At 34.8% G+C, this 17,182-nt stretch overlaps 1 protein-coding gene across 1 annotated transcript in view; it reads right to left on the bottom strand.

Annotated features, from left to right (window-relative positions):
* Positions 1 to 306: 306 nt before the first annotated feature.
* NEK1 (NIMA related kinase 1) overlaps positions 307 to 17,182 on the bottom strand; it is a 152,525-nt gene continuing 135,649 nt past the window's right edge. Inside the window, exons 30-34 of the mRNA XM_081091794.1 lie at positions 12,630 to 12,781; positions 9,669 to 9,877; positions 7,756 to 7,886; positions 7,447 to 7,579; positions 307 to 1,767 (exon numbers count right to left, since the gene is read on the bottom strand). Coding sequence (XP_080947920.1) covers positions 1,754 to 1,767; positions 7,447 to 7,579; positions 7,756 to 7,886; positions 9,669 to 9,877; positions 12,630 to 12,781 — 639 coding nt within the window. The 3' untranslated portion in view covers positions 307 to 1,753. The remainder of the gene's footprint in view (positions 1,768 to 7,446; positions 7,580 to 7,755; positions 7,887 to 9,668; positions 9,878 to 12,629; positions 12,782 to 17,182) is intronic.

The raw sequence follows: 17,182 nt of genomic DNA, 5'->3' as shown, positions 1-17,182 counted from the left end.
TCCCTTCCTCTCTGTAAAAAATCAATAAAATATATATAAAAAAAAAAAAAAGTAAAATTTTATAAATTTTATGAAGTCAGATCTTTTTCTTTTATACTTGGCAATTTTAAGGTCTGTTTAGAGAACTTTTTCCAAACCAACTGACCAATAATACCCTCTTCGCCACTGGTATAGATGACCGTTTCCATAAGAATACTCCAGAGCCACTTACCACCAAGATGACTGGAGATGACACAAACCCTGTTTGTCATCCCTAGTCTTATATATATGACACTTTTGAAATATGGCTAAACAACCTTTTCTATTGTGTCATAACCTTTACTTGCTTTTCTAATAGTTATAATAGGTTAAAGACTTAAAAAAATCATTCTCATCTTTCAGGATTATACAGAATTAAAGTACAGAATTCAAATATTCATCTACTAAAAAAAAAAAAAAAGATAAAAATCATCAGGTAAAAGAAATGAAAGTGTTCTCAGCTCTGTGTAAAACCACTCTATTGAAAACAGTGCTAATAAATATATGACAACCAACACTGCACTTCAGGTAGATAATAAAAATTTAATTGTAATATCACAAAATAAACAAATTTATAAAAGTCAAGTATTTAGTTTTGGATGCTAGAAATAATATACATAATAAATTCAGCATGGTACTGATAGTGCTGCAAGATTAGATTTTATTGTTCAAATTATAGATTATGCCAATCAGGCTGCTTTGTACGCAAGTTTCAAAAAATCTACTTTTATTACGAAAAGCATCTGGACTTTATACATTGCTACTGAAACCTCGAATACTGCAATTAAAGCTGTGTGACTACAATCTTAATGATCCTCTCATAATGGAAATAAAAGAGGCGAACATTTCCCCCCTATAGAATAACAGTTACCAAAACTGTCAGTGTCAAAAACGATTCCTTCCTCCTTTTTAATCTCATAAAAGCACATGCATGAGAGAACATTAAAAACAGAAAGGGCAACTTTATGCTCTATGCTAGGTTGATGTTAAAATCCACGGACTAATTTTTAGATATAATATTTCTGGTTCTGGTCTTTTAAAAAAAGAAACAGAAGTAATCAACATTTTTAACATCAGGAAATATAATTTTGTTATTCTTTCATAATCAAAATTTTCAACTATTTCTAAGACTGTTTCTATAGCCTGTTTTCACTCAGCTAGTTCAGGAGACACACGGTTGAAAAAGGGCTGAGCATATAAACTTTAAGGCTAAAAAATTCCATCTTCAAAATGTAAAGATTTAAATAGAGCCCTTGACAAGGTTATTTAATACCTAATTGCTGGTCGTGAAAACAAGTAGACAGAAAAAAAGGGCCTTATTTAAATGCTTAAATGAAAAACCACAGGCAGGTCTTTCACAACATAAGTAATTCTTTCGACCTAAGGACATTTGCTGAAAGTAAAAGTTACCTTACTTCATGATATATCTTCTTCAAAACCATTATGCCCAATTCTGGATCAATGTCTCTTATGCTTTGGTTGGAAGATTTAATGAAGTATATAGTCTGTAGGAGGCAACAATAGAACTCAACAAACAAAATATAATAGATAAAATACTAGAATCTTAACTGAAAAATGTCATGTTTGTCCAACTTTTTCATGCAATCAGCATGCCCATCTTAAATCTGACATATCATTTATAAAAGATTGCTACAGTCCCCACTGAAATTTGTTATTCTGATGAGCCAAATTCAAATGCTTTCATACAGGTGAGGATTAAAGAATGTTCTGAAGATTATTCATCATTGTCTGTAAAGAGAAAAAAAAGAAAATAATTTAATTCATTTCCCTGCAAATCAACTGTATGTATCTACTTGTAAAAAATTTATATTTTTCATGCTAAAGGAAAAGAGCTTTAATGTAATTTTTATTATAATACCACATACTCAGTGTAAAATATTCAGACAATACAATGAACAATAAAGTGGGAAGCAAAAAATCATCCAAAAGCCAAAGACAACCAATGTTAATTTTATATAAATCTTCCCAGATCTTTCCCTGTGCATATACAAATATCTTTCTTAAAATTACAATAAAATGCATTTTGAGACATGAGTTTTCCCCCTTAAAACACATAATGGACAAAAAGATGAATAAATAAGTAATAAAACAAGATCATAAAATGTTAATGGCAGAATCTAGGTGGTGCATATATGGGTGATAACTTGGAAAGTTCTTTCAACATTTCTATATAATGACAATTTTACAATAAAATGTTGAAAAAGAATAAGTCATAGATATATTCCATGTCAATTTCAATGGCTGCATTTTGTTTTATTTTATGGATATGGTACAATTCAGCATTTCTATTTATGGACACTGGTTATTTCCAATTTTTTGTTATTCTAAAAAAACACTGCTGAATGAATTAGAGCACTTAATTTAATCTAAGATAACAATCGCCATCTTCCACACGCTAGCAAAGGTGATTGTTCATTAAATTCCAAGTGTCATCTCTAATCACTGCACTGCTTAAGACCCTTCACTAGCTCCCCACTGCCTCAGGACAGAACCCTCATATGGATTGCAAAGCCCTTCATTATCTGGCCTTTTCAATATATCTAGCCTTATCTACTTTCATTGCCCACCTTCCCTAAGCATCCCCATAATTCATGCTTGAGTAAAGTGAATTGCTTATAGTTCCCCTAATGCAATATTTCACATCACTCTATGTGTAAGTACACATATTGATTTGGGGGTTAATTCACATTAATATTTCAAAATCCAACTCTGATGTCCTCTCCCCTAGGAAGAATTACCCTGAAACCTTGATTTCTTACAATACAGCCAGATCATTACCTTGTGCAACATACATGTTACAATTATCACTCTTATAATTTAATTATTTTTTATAATTACACAATGTCTCAAATAGTCAGGAAAGTACAGAGAATAAAGTAATGATTAGGTGCACACCTACCTAATCCTTAGAAATAATAAAAGTTAACTTGTAGCTATATTGGTTTGGATTATTTGTTAAGAAAAATCATATTACAGGTACAAAGTACTCTTCTCCAATCTTAGTGACTTCTCTTCTTCCCCAGGGGCAGTATCCTGAGTCTGATGTGAGTCCTTCCCTCCCATGATTTTTTACTTTTATTAGATATAAGTATACTTAAATAAAATTGCTTTTAAACATTACAAAAATGGTATCATGTACTAACTACTTACTCAGCTGATCATATTTGTGGGGCTTATCCATATTGATAGATAAAAACTTAGCCCATTTGTTTTAACTGCTCTAGAGAATTTCATTACATAAACACAGTACAATATCCAAAGTGAATGTGGAAAGAAGGTATGTATTTCCTTCTTAAGAGACTACAAGGTTGGACGTATGCCAGTAACTTGCATCATGCCATATTATGAGAAAGAGCCACATGAAATCCAACTACTGTAAAAATTACTGAGGATATTTTTCAGTCTGATATAGTACTACTAGAGGCCTGGTGCACGAATTCATGCATGGGTGGGGTTTCTCTGGGTGGCCTGCAGGGATCGGGCCAAAACCTACAGTCCAACACCACCTGCAGCTACCTGCCGCTCCCGCTCATCCAGGCCCCACTATGTCTGCCACAGGCTTGTGCCCAATCAGTCCCGATCAGGAGAGGCTCGCGCTGCTGCAGCAGCGCTCACCAGCCATGAGCCCTGCATCTAGCACCCTCCCCAGGGGAGTGGACTGTGGGGTTGGGCTGAAACCGGCTCTCCAACATCCCCTGAGGGGTCCTGGATTGCAAGAGGGTGCAGGCCAGGCTGAGGGACCCCACCGGTGCACAATTGGGCTGGGGAGGGACTGCGGGAGGGCTCCAGGATGTGTCTGGCCCATCTCACTCAGTCCCGATTAGCCAGATGCCAGCAGCAAGCTAACCTACCAGTCAGAGAATCTGCCCCCTTGTGGTCAGTGCACATCATAATGACTGGTCTACCAGTTGACTTCTGCCCTCTGGTGGTCAGTGCATGTAATAGCAAGCAGTTGAGCAGCCTTAGCATATCATTAGCATATTATGCTTTTATTGGTTGTTCAGTTGTTCTGCCGTTCGGTCTATTTGCATATTACCCTTTTATTATATAGGATTTTATAAAATGGGGTTCAAGATCTCAATAAAATCAGGAATTCACAAGTTCCAGATAATGTTTTAATTATATATTTCCAATTTTCTAATAATAAAAATAATCTTTTAACATTTTGGAGGAAAGCATTTGCTTTACACTAGTAAATCACAACTGACGGGCATTTTTAAGGACTAAAACTTGAGTTTTTCACTGATGTCCATGGACTTAGATTCTTGGAATCTGAAAACAATTTTTTACCCTTTAAAGGAATCGACATATTATTCGACCTTGAGGAACACTATATCATAGTCCTCTCTTTTTTAAGAATCGTGGGAAATTGTTTCCTTTCTTTCAATACCAAAAATAGCTGACCTTTGCGTAACTGAGATGTTTTGTCTCATGCACACTGTGACTCATGTACTTAATTAGGTTTCCTGCTTTGCTAGAAAGATCAGCACCAAATTTGTGACTTATTTTCACAAAATGTAGAAATCATTTGAACATAAACTTTGTATTCTTACTTCGGTCTTGGCTTAGTATTATATTGTTTGCACTCATTTGCCTGATATGTTGAATTTCCCAAACACTTGTTCTTAATTTTATCTTGTATTGTATGTATTTTTAAATGCAATCTTTAATGTTTTCAAAAAAGATAAAGTCTTATAAAAATGTATATTGTTAAATTTAAGCATCAACATTTTAAATCCTCAATTTCAGCCTACAAACCATAAAGTAATAGAATTTTTTGACCAATATTCTAGAAATACATTCTTGTTCAAAATCATCAGAATCAGTTTATAAATTAATTTTGAAAAATTAGGTTCCTTACTTCAGGATAGGACTTAAAACAAAAAGACCACATTTTATTATTTTGTTGTTGTTGTTGTTGTTAATCCTCACTCGAGGATATTTTTCCATTGATTTTTAGAGAGAGTGGAAGAGAGGGGGAGATACAGAGAAACATCAATATGAGAGATAATTAACTGTTGTCTCCCACGTGCGCCTGCAACCAAGGTACGTGCCCTTGACCAGAACAGAACCTGCAACCCCAAAGTTCTGGGCTGATGCTCTAACCACCAAGCAAACTGGCTAGGGCAAGACCACATATTATTGACCTTGATAACCCACTTCATTCACTAAGCTTGATTTTAAAGTAACGTTGAGCTTTTTCCAAAGAATTAAATGTTCCCAGAAAAAGCACTTATACCAAAAAGGATAATCAAAAGAATCTGGTATATAAGCTGTCACAGGGAAATTCCAGAAGAGAACTTTCAAGGTATTTTGTGTAATGGAACATCTTCATTAGACTAAGTCTATATCTCTACATTAAGTTCTTATATTTTTCCACCAATTACTGTTGTAGTTCTTTAACATTTTTTATAGAGAAGTGCTCCCTTAAGTTTCTATTGATAGATTTCATAGCAACCACCATTAATATAAAACATTTTATTTTTATTTGCTATAATCCTAAGAGGGCTAAAAGAGATCATAATGAAGAATAAATGCAGCACTAATTACTGGTTTATGAAGGAAGACTGGTATATATTCAGTACATTACTTGTTGCTAACAACCCTAACTTTTTCTTGACAGTTATTCTGTTAAAAAGAATAGTACTGAAAAAAGTGATTTTTTTTTTTAATCCTCACCTGAGGACATGCTGAAAGAAAGAGAGGAAGAGAAAGAGAGAGAGAGAGAGAGAAACATTGATGTGAGAGAGAAACATCAATTGGTTGCCTTCTGCACATGCCCCAACAGGGGATCAAACCTGAAAGCCAGGTATGTGCCCTGACCAGGAACCCAACTAACTACCTTTTGGTGCACAAGATAACATTCAACCAACTAAGCCACTCGGCTGGGCAAAATACAGTGATTTCTGAAGCTATAAGATAACAGTACTGACACTGTACCTGAAGATTTTCTAATTTTGATTTATCAATAACTATTAGAGTTTTTACAAGACTTACTTCTATTAAAACAATCCAAAGAAACATTTTTTGTTGAGCTTTAGAAAACATACCATAAAACTTTAGGAAAAAAACAGTCAATGTAAATAAGTCTACATAATTATAAAGCTGCTCCCCAAATTAAAAAAATATTTAATTTCATTTTAGTAAACAATTTTTCATGAGTCAAACTATCAAATATTTTTATAAGAAGCCTTGCTCTGAAATACTTGAACTGAATATTAACAGCTCTATTCCTATGAACAGAAAATCCAGGTATTCATCACCTCATGCCCAAACACACCTACAGTTTCAAAACAGATTACTTCCAATCTGGCACTCTGCAAACCATCCAGAATACTGCTGCCAGATTGAACTTTATAAGACACCTCATTCACTATGTCAGTTTTTTTAGGTCAAAAATCTTCACTAATTTCCTCTGTGTATTTTACACACTTCACAGTGTCATATCACAAAGACTAAATTTCAATAAAAGCTTCTAATATGGTCAATTTCATCCTAATATACATTAATCAGTTCATTCTATTTTCCTTATAAATTGTTCCCTCTATATTTCTTTCCATTTCTCACAAACCAACCTTTCCTTCTCTAATTCCTACTGTACTAAAAAGTATCTTAGGAAGAGCAATCAATTATATGTGTGTATATATATTCTATAATAATAAAAGTGTAATATGCTAATTAGGCCGGACAGCCAAACGACCTTCTGGACGTCCTTCCGGACAACCTTCCAGAAGCACACAATAACTACTTTGAAAACCAATCTAAGTACATTAGATTGGAGATCATCTTTCTATTTTTATAGCAAAGAAAAGTGAAACTTAAGACAAAATAAATCAATGTCACATCATTAGCCTCCCAAAGAGTCAGGACTGTGACACTGGTCTCTTGGTTCCATGGTAAGTGCTCTTGACTATATTTAAAGAGAAACCATTTTTTTAAAATATATTTTTTATTGATTTTTTACAGAGAGGAAAGGAGAGGGATAGCGAGTTAGAAACATCGATGAGAGAGAAACATCGATCAGCTGCCTCCCGCACACTCCCCACTGAGGATGTGCCCGCAACCAGGATACATGCCCTTGACCGGAATCGAACCCGGGACCCTTGAGTCCACAGGCCGATGCTCTATCCACTGAGCCAAACCGGTTAGGGCAAGAGAAATCATTTTTAACTAATAACTTTTCATAAAGTCCTAACATATTTTTTAGTGATTCTATAGGTAAATAGTTTCCAAATATAAAAATGGGTTACATTCCAATCCCTACAGATGAACTCTCCTTACTCTGAAAGAGATTACATTTAGTATTATTTAGGTTAAACTTTGCATATGCTGAAGCTCATCAATTTACATTTGCCATTTTGTTTTTTGCACATTTATTTAAAATATAAAGATGGGAGGAAATCTTACCTTCCTGATAGGCCCCATCTGCCATGACTAAATGAAGAATCTTTGCATAAAGATGCTGATGTTCGTTTCCCAAAATATTCTGAGCTATTGTTGAACAAATCTCTATATTTTCATCTTCATCTTCATGAACAGCCTATACCAAGTTTCCAAATACAAAGTAATATTTGAATATTATCTTTCTCTAGTTGGATACTTTGTTAATCTTTTACAATAAATTTACTTACCAATAAAAAAAATTACTGACATTTCACTAGTAATTTAAACAGAGCATATTTCAAAATTAAATGTTTTAACTGACATTTCACTTACCTTTATTTTCTCATAAACTTCAAAGAACTTTTCAAAGCCTATTTCCTGCTCCAGGTGAAGTCTCAGTTCCTCTAAATGGTTAAAGACACTATCATATTCACACTCACTAGTTATCTCACCATCACTGTTATCTAAAAAACATTAAAAAGATATCATTAAAAAAGACTAAATCAAATAATTATTACCCTAATATACTAAAATTCTGTAAGTGAATCATGTCATTGAAATAGAGTACTTTGGCGCTGGCTGGAGTGGCTTAGTTGGTTGGGTGTCATCCTGTGCACCGAAAGGTTGCCAGTTCAATTCCCATTCAGGTACATGGGCTCAATCCCTGGTAGGGGGCATGCAGGAGGCAGCCAATCGATGTCTGTCCCTCTCTCTCTCTCTCTCTCTCTCTCTCATTCTCTTTCTCTCTCTCTCTCTCTCTCTCTCTCTCTCTCTCTCTCTCTCTCTCCCTCTCTCTTCCCCTCCCTTTCTCTACCTAAAAATGATAATAAAAAAGAAACAGAGCACTTTGTACTTTAAATATAAAGTTTTTGTCATTATAATATTTGCCATTTATACAGGCAATCAATGTACATAAATCTGTCTTAATAAGAACATTACTTTGAAAATCTTTTCTTTTTATAGAAATAAACAGTAAACCAGGATAGAATAAAAGCTTCCCTACAGATGTCATCAAATGTAGCAAAAAATAAATAAAAAATAGAAAAAGCACACACATATGTTCTGCATCACAGCAACCAACCCTAACTACTGTTTTTAAAAAGTAGATTATTAAACATGAGCCAAAACATTAAAAAGCATGCAGAAGGCAGACAACCTAAAATACATACCATAAAACTTTAGTAAAGCACCTAAAAAGTATTATAAATGCTCTGTATGTTTTATGCACACCAAAGGTACTTTGAAAAATTCCAGTAAAAAACAAAATTACTGAAGGATCATTCCTTTCCACATTAGTTCTTCTTCCCAAATAAATGCAGTTATTGGAATACACAAATTTTCTTTGTATTTTAGCGGTAATGCTATGAATAAAGAATAGTTTCTAAACCAAAGTTTAAAAAGCTGCTTTAGTCTTAACCCTTCTAGTTAACCACTGTATGTAGCTCTTTGCAAAACATAAAATACTAAGAAAATGAAGTTATCTTTATTACTAAAAAAATAAATCAATCAATAAATATTATTATTCTGCCAAGAAATAGAATAAAAATGCTTCAAAAAGCATTTCCATAACTTAATGGGAAAGAAATGGAAAAACTGTATATGTGCATTTGTGTGAAAAGAAAAAGAATAAATATAAGTAAGACAAAGAAGCATGCTTCAGTTTTATTTAAAACTGGAAATGGGCCGAAACCGGTTTGGCTCGGTGGATAGAGCGTCGGCCTGCGGACTGAGGGGTCCCGGGTTCGATTCCGGTCAAGGGCATGTACCTGGGTTGCGGGCATATCCCCAGTGGGGGATGTGCGGGAGGCAGCTGATCGATGTTTCTTTCTCATCGATGTTTCTAACTCTCTATCTCTCTCCCTTCCTCTCTGTAAAAAATCAATAAAATATATTTAAAAAAAACAACCTGGAAATGGTTCAGCCTGGCTGGTGTAGCTCAGTGGTTGAGCATCGACCTATGAACCAGGAGGCCATGGTTCAATTCCCAGTCAGGGGACATGGCCAGTTGTTGGCTCCATCCCCTGTGGGGGGTGTGCAGGAGGCAGCCAATCAATGATTCTCTCATCATTGATGTTTCTCTCTCTCTCTCCCTCTTCCTTACTCTCTGAAATCAATAAAAATCTATTAAAAAATAAAAATAACAAAAAATAAAACTGTAAATGGTTCATATCAGAAAAACATACTCTAGTTGAAATAGGTGTACACACTGAAAAAGGAAAAGGCCCACCCCAATCGTGATCACGCACCTGAGTGCCACTCCTCATTAAGAGCACTTTCGCTGCTGGGGTTGTCCTCCTCATCGGCTGGATCTGTCCCGTTCACAGTCTGCTCTAGGTCACTGTTCTTCAGGACTGATTCTTCCTCCTCGCTATACTCCCCCGCAGGTTCCTCTCTGAGTAACTGCTCCATAGAGGCCTGAAGCTCTTGTAAATCTGTGTCAGTTTCTTCAAACACACTGAAATTTAAAAAATTAAACACTACTAAAGCCCATGTCTTTCTACTCAAACACTTAATACTCCAAAACTTTTCTTTTATGTAATTTTGAAAGTTCAGCAAAATCTTGGTATGGATGTATAATAATGGCACACCATACAAAAAGCTTTCCATATAAACCCTCACTGGGCATCTGAACTCTTAGAAATGGAAATACTTAGGGAATTATATGTTCAGGTTAATTGGATGATTTAGTAAATAAAATGGTCACCAGAAGTCTCATCTTTAGATCCTTATTCTTGAAAATATTCCTAAAGTATATAAGTAGACTTTACTGTAATTATAATACATTAACCATAATAATCTTATGTGGGGAATCCTATTTCCAAAAATTGCTCAGGATATTAATTCTATTTTCATGGAAATATAGATACTGAAATGAACTAATTTATGCAAATAGTATTATACATTTACATAGTACTTTAGTTTTATCCTATTATTTAAATCTTATTCACACAAAACTCACATAAGAGACATGAAAACTGTGAATCAAAGTGTTTAAATGACTTACTCAAGGTCACACAGTCAATTCACACAGGACTGAATTCTAAATCCTGTGACCACTTCTATAATACCCCCAAAATGTACTCATACTCACAATGTTATCTCTCCTATGATTTGCTTCTTTCTCCTAAAGTGGCATGCAAATAGGTTAACGCCTTTCCTAAAGTTTACACTTTGATCAAATAGACAAATGTTTACCGAAGAACTAAAATATCAACAATATTATGTGAGACAGGGAATAAAATTTCCATTAATAGAAAAAGAAAATAATCTTTAATGTAGAAATAGCTTTATTTTGTACTTATGTGTACAAACTCCTACACTTTGACTTTGTAGTAGCTATAGAAAAGCAAAGCAAAGAGAGTATCTAATATTTTTGGATCATCCTACTAGTAGCACTTAACTTACTACATTTAATTACAAAAGTAGCATAATAGGCACATCTGCTATGTACCATTGCCACAATGACTGAACATTGACCTGTGGATAAAACCCTCTAGTGGCCAGCCTAGAGGAATTAGTGGCCTCTATAATGGTCGTAAAATAAGCAGGACTGCTAAGTCTGCCATTGCAAGGAAAAATGAGATTATGATCTTTTATGAAATGAACATTTCAAAATTTGTCTCAGGTACTTCAAAACCTGGTCCCAAATTCACCTTTTAGTAGGCTTTCTTACTAGTCAATTTTGAGTAAAGTTTGGATTTAAATAAATTAATTTTCCTCCCAAAGAAAACGTCAAGTGAAATTTCCTGTACAGACATGGATTAACTTACTTAAAAAAAAATCTTAGTTTTCAAATTTAAAAAATCATGTTAAAGGCTTCTAACTTAAATTTTAAAATAAACTTGTAATCAACTAGTAAATACAAGACATAAGTCACAATTAAGCTATAGTTTACTCAGATAAAAATGGATGACTTTATAAAAACTGAGGAAAAAACTGCTACTTAGCACTTTGTCAACCATAAAGGTGCTGAAATGTTATGTTCTTCAATAGGCGTAATAAAAAGATAGTTAAAATGCTCAATGACCAGAGTTAAGCAGAAGAAAACAAAGATAAAAAGGTAACTTTTTCTCTAAATTTTGAGGGTACCAGCAAAATTCTACAGAACCCCATAATAATTTTTAAAAAAGAAAGCAGCATTTAAAAATAAAATTTGGTTAGAAATTTAAGAAGGGGTAAGACTTAAGAAAAACAAAGAGTGAAAATAAAATACAGCAGATGAAGTAACCCTGGCTCAAATATTATAGGAAGGGAAATGGTGAGACTGATCTAATGCTTTCAATCAGACCAAAACACAAGTTCTTTCTACTGAATGGCAGAGGTGAAAAAGGAGAAAATTTAATTAAAAAATCAGAAAATAAATCACACAAATTCTAATATCTTGTAATGTATTTCCTGGAGACTTAAATACACTGTACCTTCTCAAACACTTTATTACAGGGTGTCCTGGTTTTATTCCCCCCCCAAAATCTGTAACACTGTCTGAGGGGTAAGAGGACTAACTGATATCAAAGAATGTGAAGCGGGATTACTGTCTAAAGGGCCATCACTTCCAACCATTCTCAGAAGTATTGGTTAAATGACCCTGCTAGATTTTAGATTCCCTATGAATCATGAAGAAAGGAATTTTGTGAAAGCAATTAAGTTACTTACATGTAGAACACACATGTAAGCAAGTGCACACACACAACCAAACAACTATCCCACCCACTAACTCCCCACTGCCATGGTTTTGAAATCATTCCCATCAGGAGATAGATGAGGATGGAGCTTTCTGGTCATCTCCCTGGGGAATTGTAGTGTAGTAAGTAAGCACTTCATAAATTCCCACTATAACCCCTATATCATGTGGTGTTGCACTATTAAACAGTCATTATCCTGCTAACAATCATTCACTTAATATTTATTAAGCACCTACCAGGTGCAAGCCATTATGCTGGATGCTAAGTGGTGAATAAAACAGGGAACACCAAGAGAAACCATTTTCTTATATTCTACAAGTGAGATTAAGCCATATTAGGTTGAGGCAGAAATACCTATCAAAATTTGCATGACTGTAGTTTAAACGTGTTGTAAAAAGTTAAAGGAGTAGTGAAAAGTTAGCTACAGATAATTTTTAGAAACTGTCCAGGTAGGTTACCATCTCTAGAACATTTATAAACTCAGAAACTCTGTTAGTGTTACTCTCTGTTAATGACTGCGCTCACATGTCTTCAGAATCAGAAGGTCCCTCTTTAATGTGCTCGTCTTCAATGTCATCCATTTCAAGGTTGTCTTGCCGGACATCTCCTACCGTGGGAACATCCATCAGTGTTCTGAACAGCTTTGAGAGATCTGGAAGTGAACATGTCCTCAACATCTAAGAAAAGGCAACAGATTTCTTGTCAGGAGTATGATAATTAGAAAATAAAAACCAAAATTTATAAAATTAGAGCTAAAGATAATTTTGTTATTATATTAGTATATATATTTAAAGGCTCACTTGCCCAAGGTGAGAACTAATTCTTTTGAATTTCAGTGAGGAAACTAAACTTGGGAGTTATGTTTGGGATTCAACACATAGATTTCAACATAGGGTCACCTTTAAAAGGTAGGGAGAGGTGTTTATTAGGGATGTACTCATATCATGGAACTGGAAATCTGTCAGGAATCAGGCATTGCTAGAAACTGCCAGTTTGCTCCTTCTCACTCGTGGTCCATATTGTGCCCTTTCATGGTATCTCTGCCAAGTTTTCTTTTACTTTCCTATGGCTAACCCGCCATAAATATAGGGTGTCCCCCAAAAATGTATACATACACTTTGAATAAAGGCATTGTTTATTAAAATACATTTCATTTTCAAAATTGAGCAATCAGCTATTAAGTGTGCATACATTTTTGGGGGAAACCTGTATTTTCCCCCAAATCTTAAAAGTTCATCTGAAGTGTGGCTAAGCACCATTACACGTAATTGATGGCTCTTTGTACCACTTTATCACTAGGAGTTGCTGGCTAGCCAACAATGGTTAAATGAGGGGCCTCAAATTAGTGGGGAGTGGCGGGGGGGGGGGGAGGAGGAAGCAAAGTCCTAGCCGGTTTGACTCAGTGGAAAGAGCATCAGCCTGGGGACTGAGGGGTCCCGGGTTCGATTCCAGGCAAGGGCATGTACCTCTGTGGCAAGCTCGATCCCAAACCCTGGTCGAGCTGTGTGTGAAGGCAACCAATCAATGTGTCTTTCTCACATCGATGTTTTTCTCTCTCTCCTTTCCACTCTAAAAAAATCAATGGAAAAATATCCTCAGGTGAGGATTAACAACAACAAAAAAGCCTAACAATGCTACATGAACAACGGGCTGTGAGTGGAGCTTTTCCTACTCTGGAAGGCTAAAGACAGGCACTTCCATGTTCATGCTGAAAATCCCTGGTAGCAGCAGGTGAGAAGGAACTCAGCAAACCAAGCTAAGGAAAAACCATGCATAGAGTTGAGGTGTTTAAAATTTGATTTCTTTGTTAGATAAGACTAGGAATTTGAGGAATGGCTTTTGTCTACTAACTTTCAACCATTAGAATGTCAATGGACAGACAGGGCTACCAAACAAGTATGTATTATATAAGTCTCAGGGTTGGGTTAACGCTAAGGACTCTGTGAGATCTGAAGCATGACTCCTAAGGCCCTGATAAGAATCCTACACCAGACGGGAGACTGAGAAAACACAATGTTTTTAGCATATTAATGAAAATTTATATACTTGGCCAATTTTATTGGTACAACCTGTTTTTGAGAATAAAAAAGGATAAATTTCCATTACTGGAACATAATTTACATATTAAAGCACTCAAGAGGAAAAAATGATTTCAAACGGCAAGATGGTGAAGATACACTGCTTGTTAAAGCATTTAATAGTACTGCAAGCATTTCTTTTGCTGAATCTCTGTCAGCAAAATTTATCTTTGACATATTTATTATTTTAATGTTTTGAACCATGTATATTATAAACCAGCAGTATGCAAAATACACACCTAGTAACAGTTTCTCCAGATCCATGCTAATCAATAAAAATTAATAGCATATACTCATGGACAGAGAAGACAGTGAATGATTGCAGGGGCAGGTGGCTAGAGGGAGGTAGAGAAGGAAGGGTCTACAGGGGGATAAACGGTGATAAAAAATTAATAGCATATATGCATTACATACCTAAATACAAAGCAACTACACAAAAGGATGCACTACTTTTTAGGCTGATGTAAATTTTAGCCTGGAAAAAAAAACACTTAATTCTAATTTATTCCTTTCACTCCTTAAAACAGCTTTCATAACTGAACATAAAATAACAGGAAGAAATTTCCAGTGGTATGTCATTTGACAACCTTCCTCTCAGAATGGGTTTACACACCTACCAACCCAACAACTCTCCGTCCTATGTTAAAAATCATTTAGGTTCGTAGTCTTCTTTGAAAGACTGTTCAAGTTTTAAATAGAATATTCATCTTTAGTCAGAAAATTTTATATAAGCAAAATTTCAGTTCTATAATTCTGATTCTAAGTTTTTCATGTTGTTGAAGTAATATTCTATAGTTTTAACAATCATAGAAAGAGATCTTCTTGAAAATAGCTATCTATAACATGTCATCTTACATCTTTATTTAGTCAGACTAATCTTTTTTCTAGATTCTTTATGGAATGATTCCACACAGCTAGTAGCATTTGGTGCCATTATAAATCAAACAGGAGATCAATGTTTTAGAAAACTTTAAAACATAAAAAACCTGCAACTCACTTTTTCGTCAGTAGTATTTTTCATAAAAATTATTAATTAGTAATACTCTGGTTATACTGTGAAATGGTTTATGATGAGCACATCTGTTTAGCTTCTGTTTACTGCAATTAAAATATAACATTTCACCCTTGAAATAGTTTCTATAGCCCTGACCAGGTGGCTCAGTTGGTTTGAGCATCATCCCGTACACCAAAAAGATTGCAGGATCAATTACTGGCCAGGGCACATATCTAGGTTTCAGGTTTGATCATAGCTGGTGAGCATATGAGAAGCAACCAATAGATGTTTCTCTTTCACATTGATGTCCCTCCCCCCCCTCCCCCCCGCCATCATCAAAAAACATATCCTCAGGTGAGGATTTAAAAAATAGTTTTTATAAATATTTGCTCACTCCAACCCATAAACTGGGTTAAAAATGAATTTAAAACACTAATTAAAAAATTATGAGCACCTACCAAAGGCAAAAATCATGAACATTATCTAAGAACTAGAGGCCCAATGCACAAAATTCGTGCAACGGGTTCAGCCCTCACAGCCTTGGCCCTCGCAGCCCCGGCTTCATCCAGAAGGTTGTCTGGAAGGTCATTCAGTTGTCTGGTCTAATTAGCATATTACACTTTTATTATTATAGACTGATATTTCAGCAAATGAAAAGAAGACATTAAGGTACATGTGCTAGTTGTAAATTGTACATTAATATTTTCCCCACTTTACATTTGCTATAACAAGAAATCTTTGTAAGAGGTTAAATTATCCCATTTTAGGAAACAGATTATATACTTGCTTATCTTCATGATTCAAGATCAGCATTATTTCAGAGATTTATGGGATAGGCAGATATGGTTTTCTGTCCTTGCCTGAAATGGCTACAGATTGCTTTGATTTCCTAATGTTTTTTTCTTGCCTTTTTCTCCCAAAGTACTTTTACAGAACTAGTGAGGTGTAAACTAAGGTCATGAAAGTAAATCAAATAATTGAATGTATTATGTAAGGAGTCATAATTGTATTTATTTTAAAATTTATCTTTATTGTTGAAAGTATTACAGATGTCCTCTTAACTTTTTCTCCTATTGACTCCCTCCACCCTGTACCTACCCCTCCCAAGCCTTTACCTCACTAGTGACTGTGTCCATGGGCTATGTATATATGAATGTAAGTACCCCAATTAATCTCTCCCCCTTACCCTCACCGCTGCCTTCCCTCTCTTTAAAGACAGCAATGAGGTTTTAAAAAGCTTTGGGCTAAAGACAGCTATACACCTTTAATGCAAAAGAAGTACAGGAGTTATATGATAATCCTTGTCTGTCACACCAAGTTTATATCTTTGAAAATCTAACTACTATTAAATAAGTGAGAGTATTTAGCAATATATATACTTAAGATAAGCATAAGAAAATACTCCACTTATCTAATTGGAAAATTAAATGGAAAATCAAAATGACATATTTAAAAAACAATAAAGGACAAAAGAATTCAGCCTTTGCTGGTTTGGCTCAGTGGTAAGAGTGTTAGCCTGCAGACTGAAGGGTCCCAGATTCGATTCCAGTCAGGATTGAGTCTGAGTTGCAGACTCAATCACTGGCCTGGTTGGGGAGTGTGTGAGATAACCAATCGATGTGTCTCTCTCACATCTACGTTTCTCTCTCTCTCAGGTGAGAATTAAACCAAAAAAAAAAAAAGAACTCAGGCAACTCATTCACATATAGATAAATATATAAAAAATATTCAACCTTCCGAGGAGATACAAAAACACAAATTGAAAAAAATTAACACCATTATTCATTCATTAAATACGTAATTTTTAAGTAAATGATAATAGTTGGTGCTATTTAGAGTATAGACTCTCACATACAACTGACAGCACTATAAACTGTTTTCTAATGGGGAAATTAGGCAATATATGTATTTTTAAATTGCACTTACAGAAATTTATTTTATGGAAATAATTGTGGATATGTAAAAAGATACAGGGGATGGCAATCACAAAAATTGAAACATAAAGG

This window comes from Myotis nattereri (genome assembly GCF_964212035.1).
Source record: "Myotis nattereri genome assembly, chromosome: 5".
Lineage (NCBI taxonomy): Eukaryota > Metazoa > Chordata > Mammalia > Chiroptera > Vespertilionidae > Myotis > Myotis nattereri.
The sequence above is the reverse complement of the archived record's forward strand: the minus strand, read 5'-3'. Positions and strand labels throughout refer to the sequence as shown.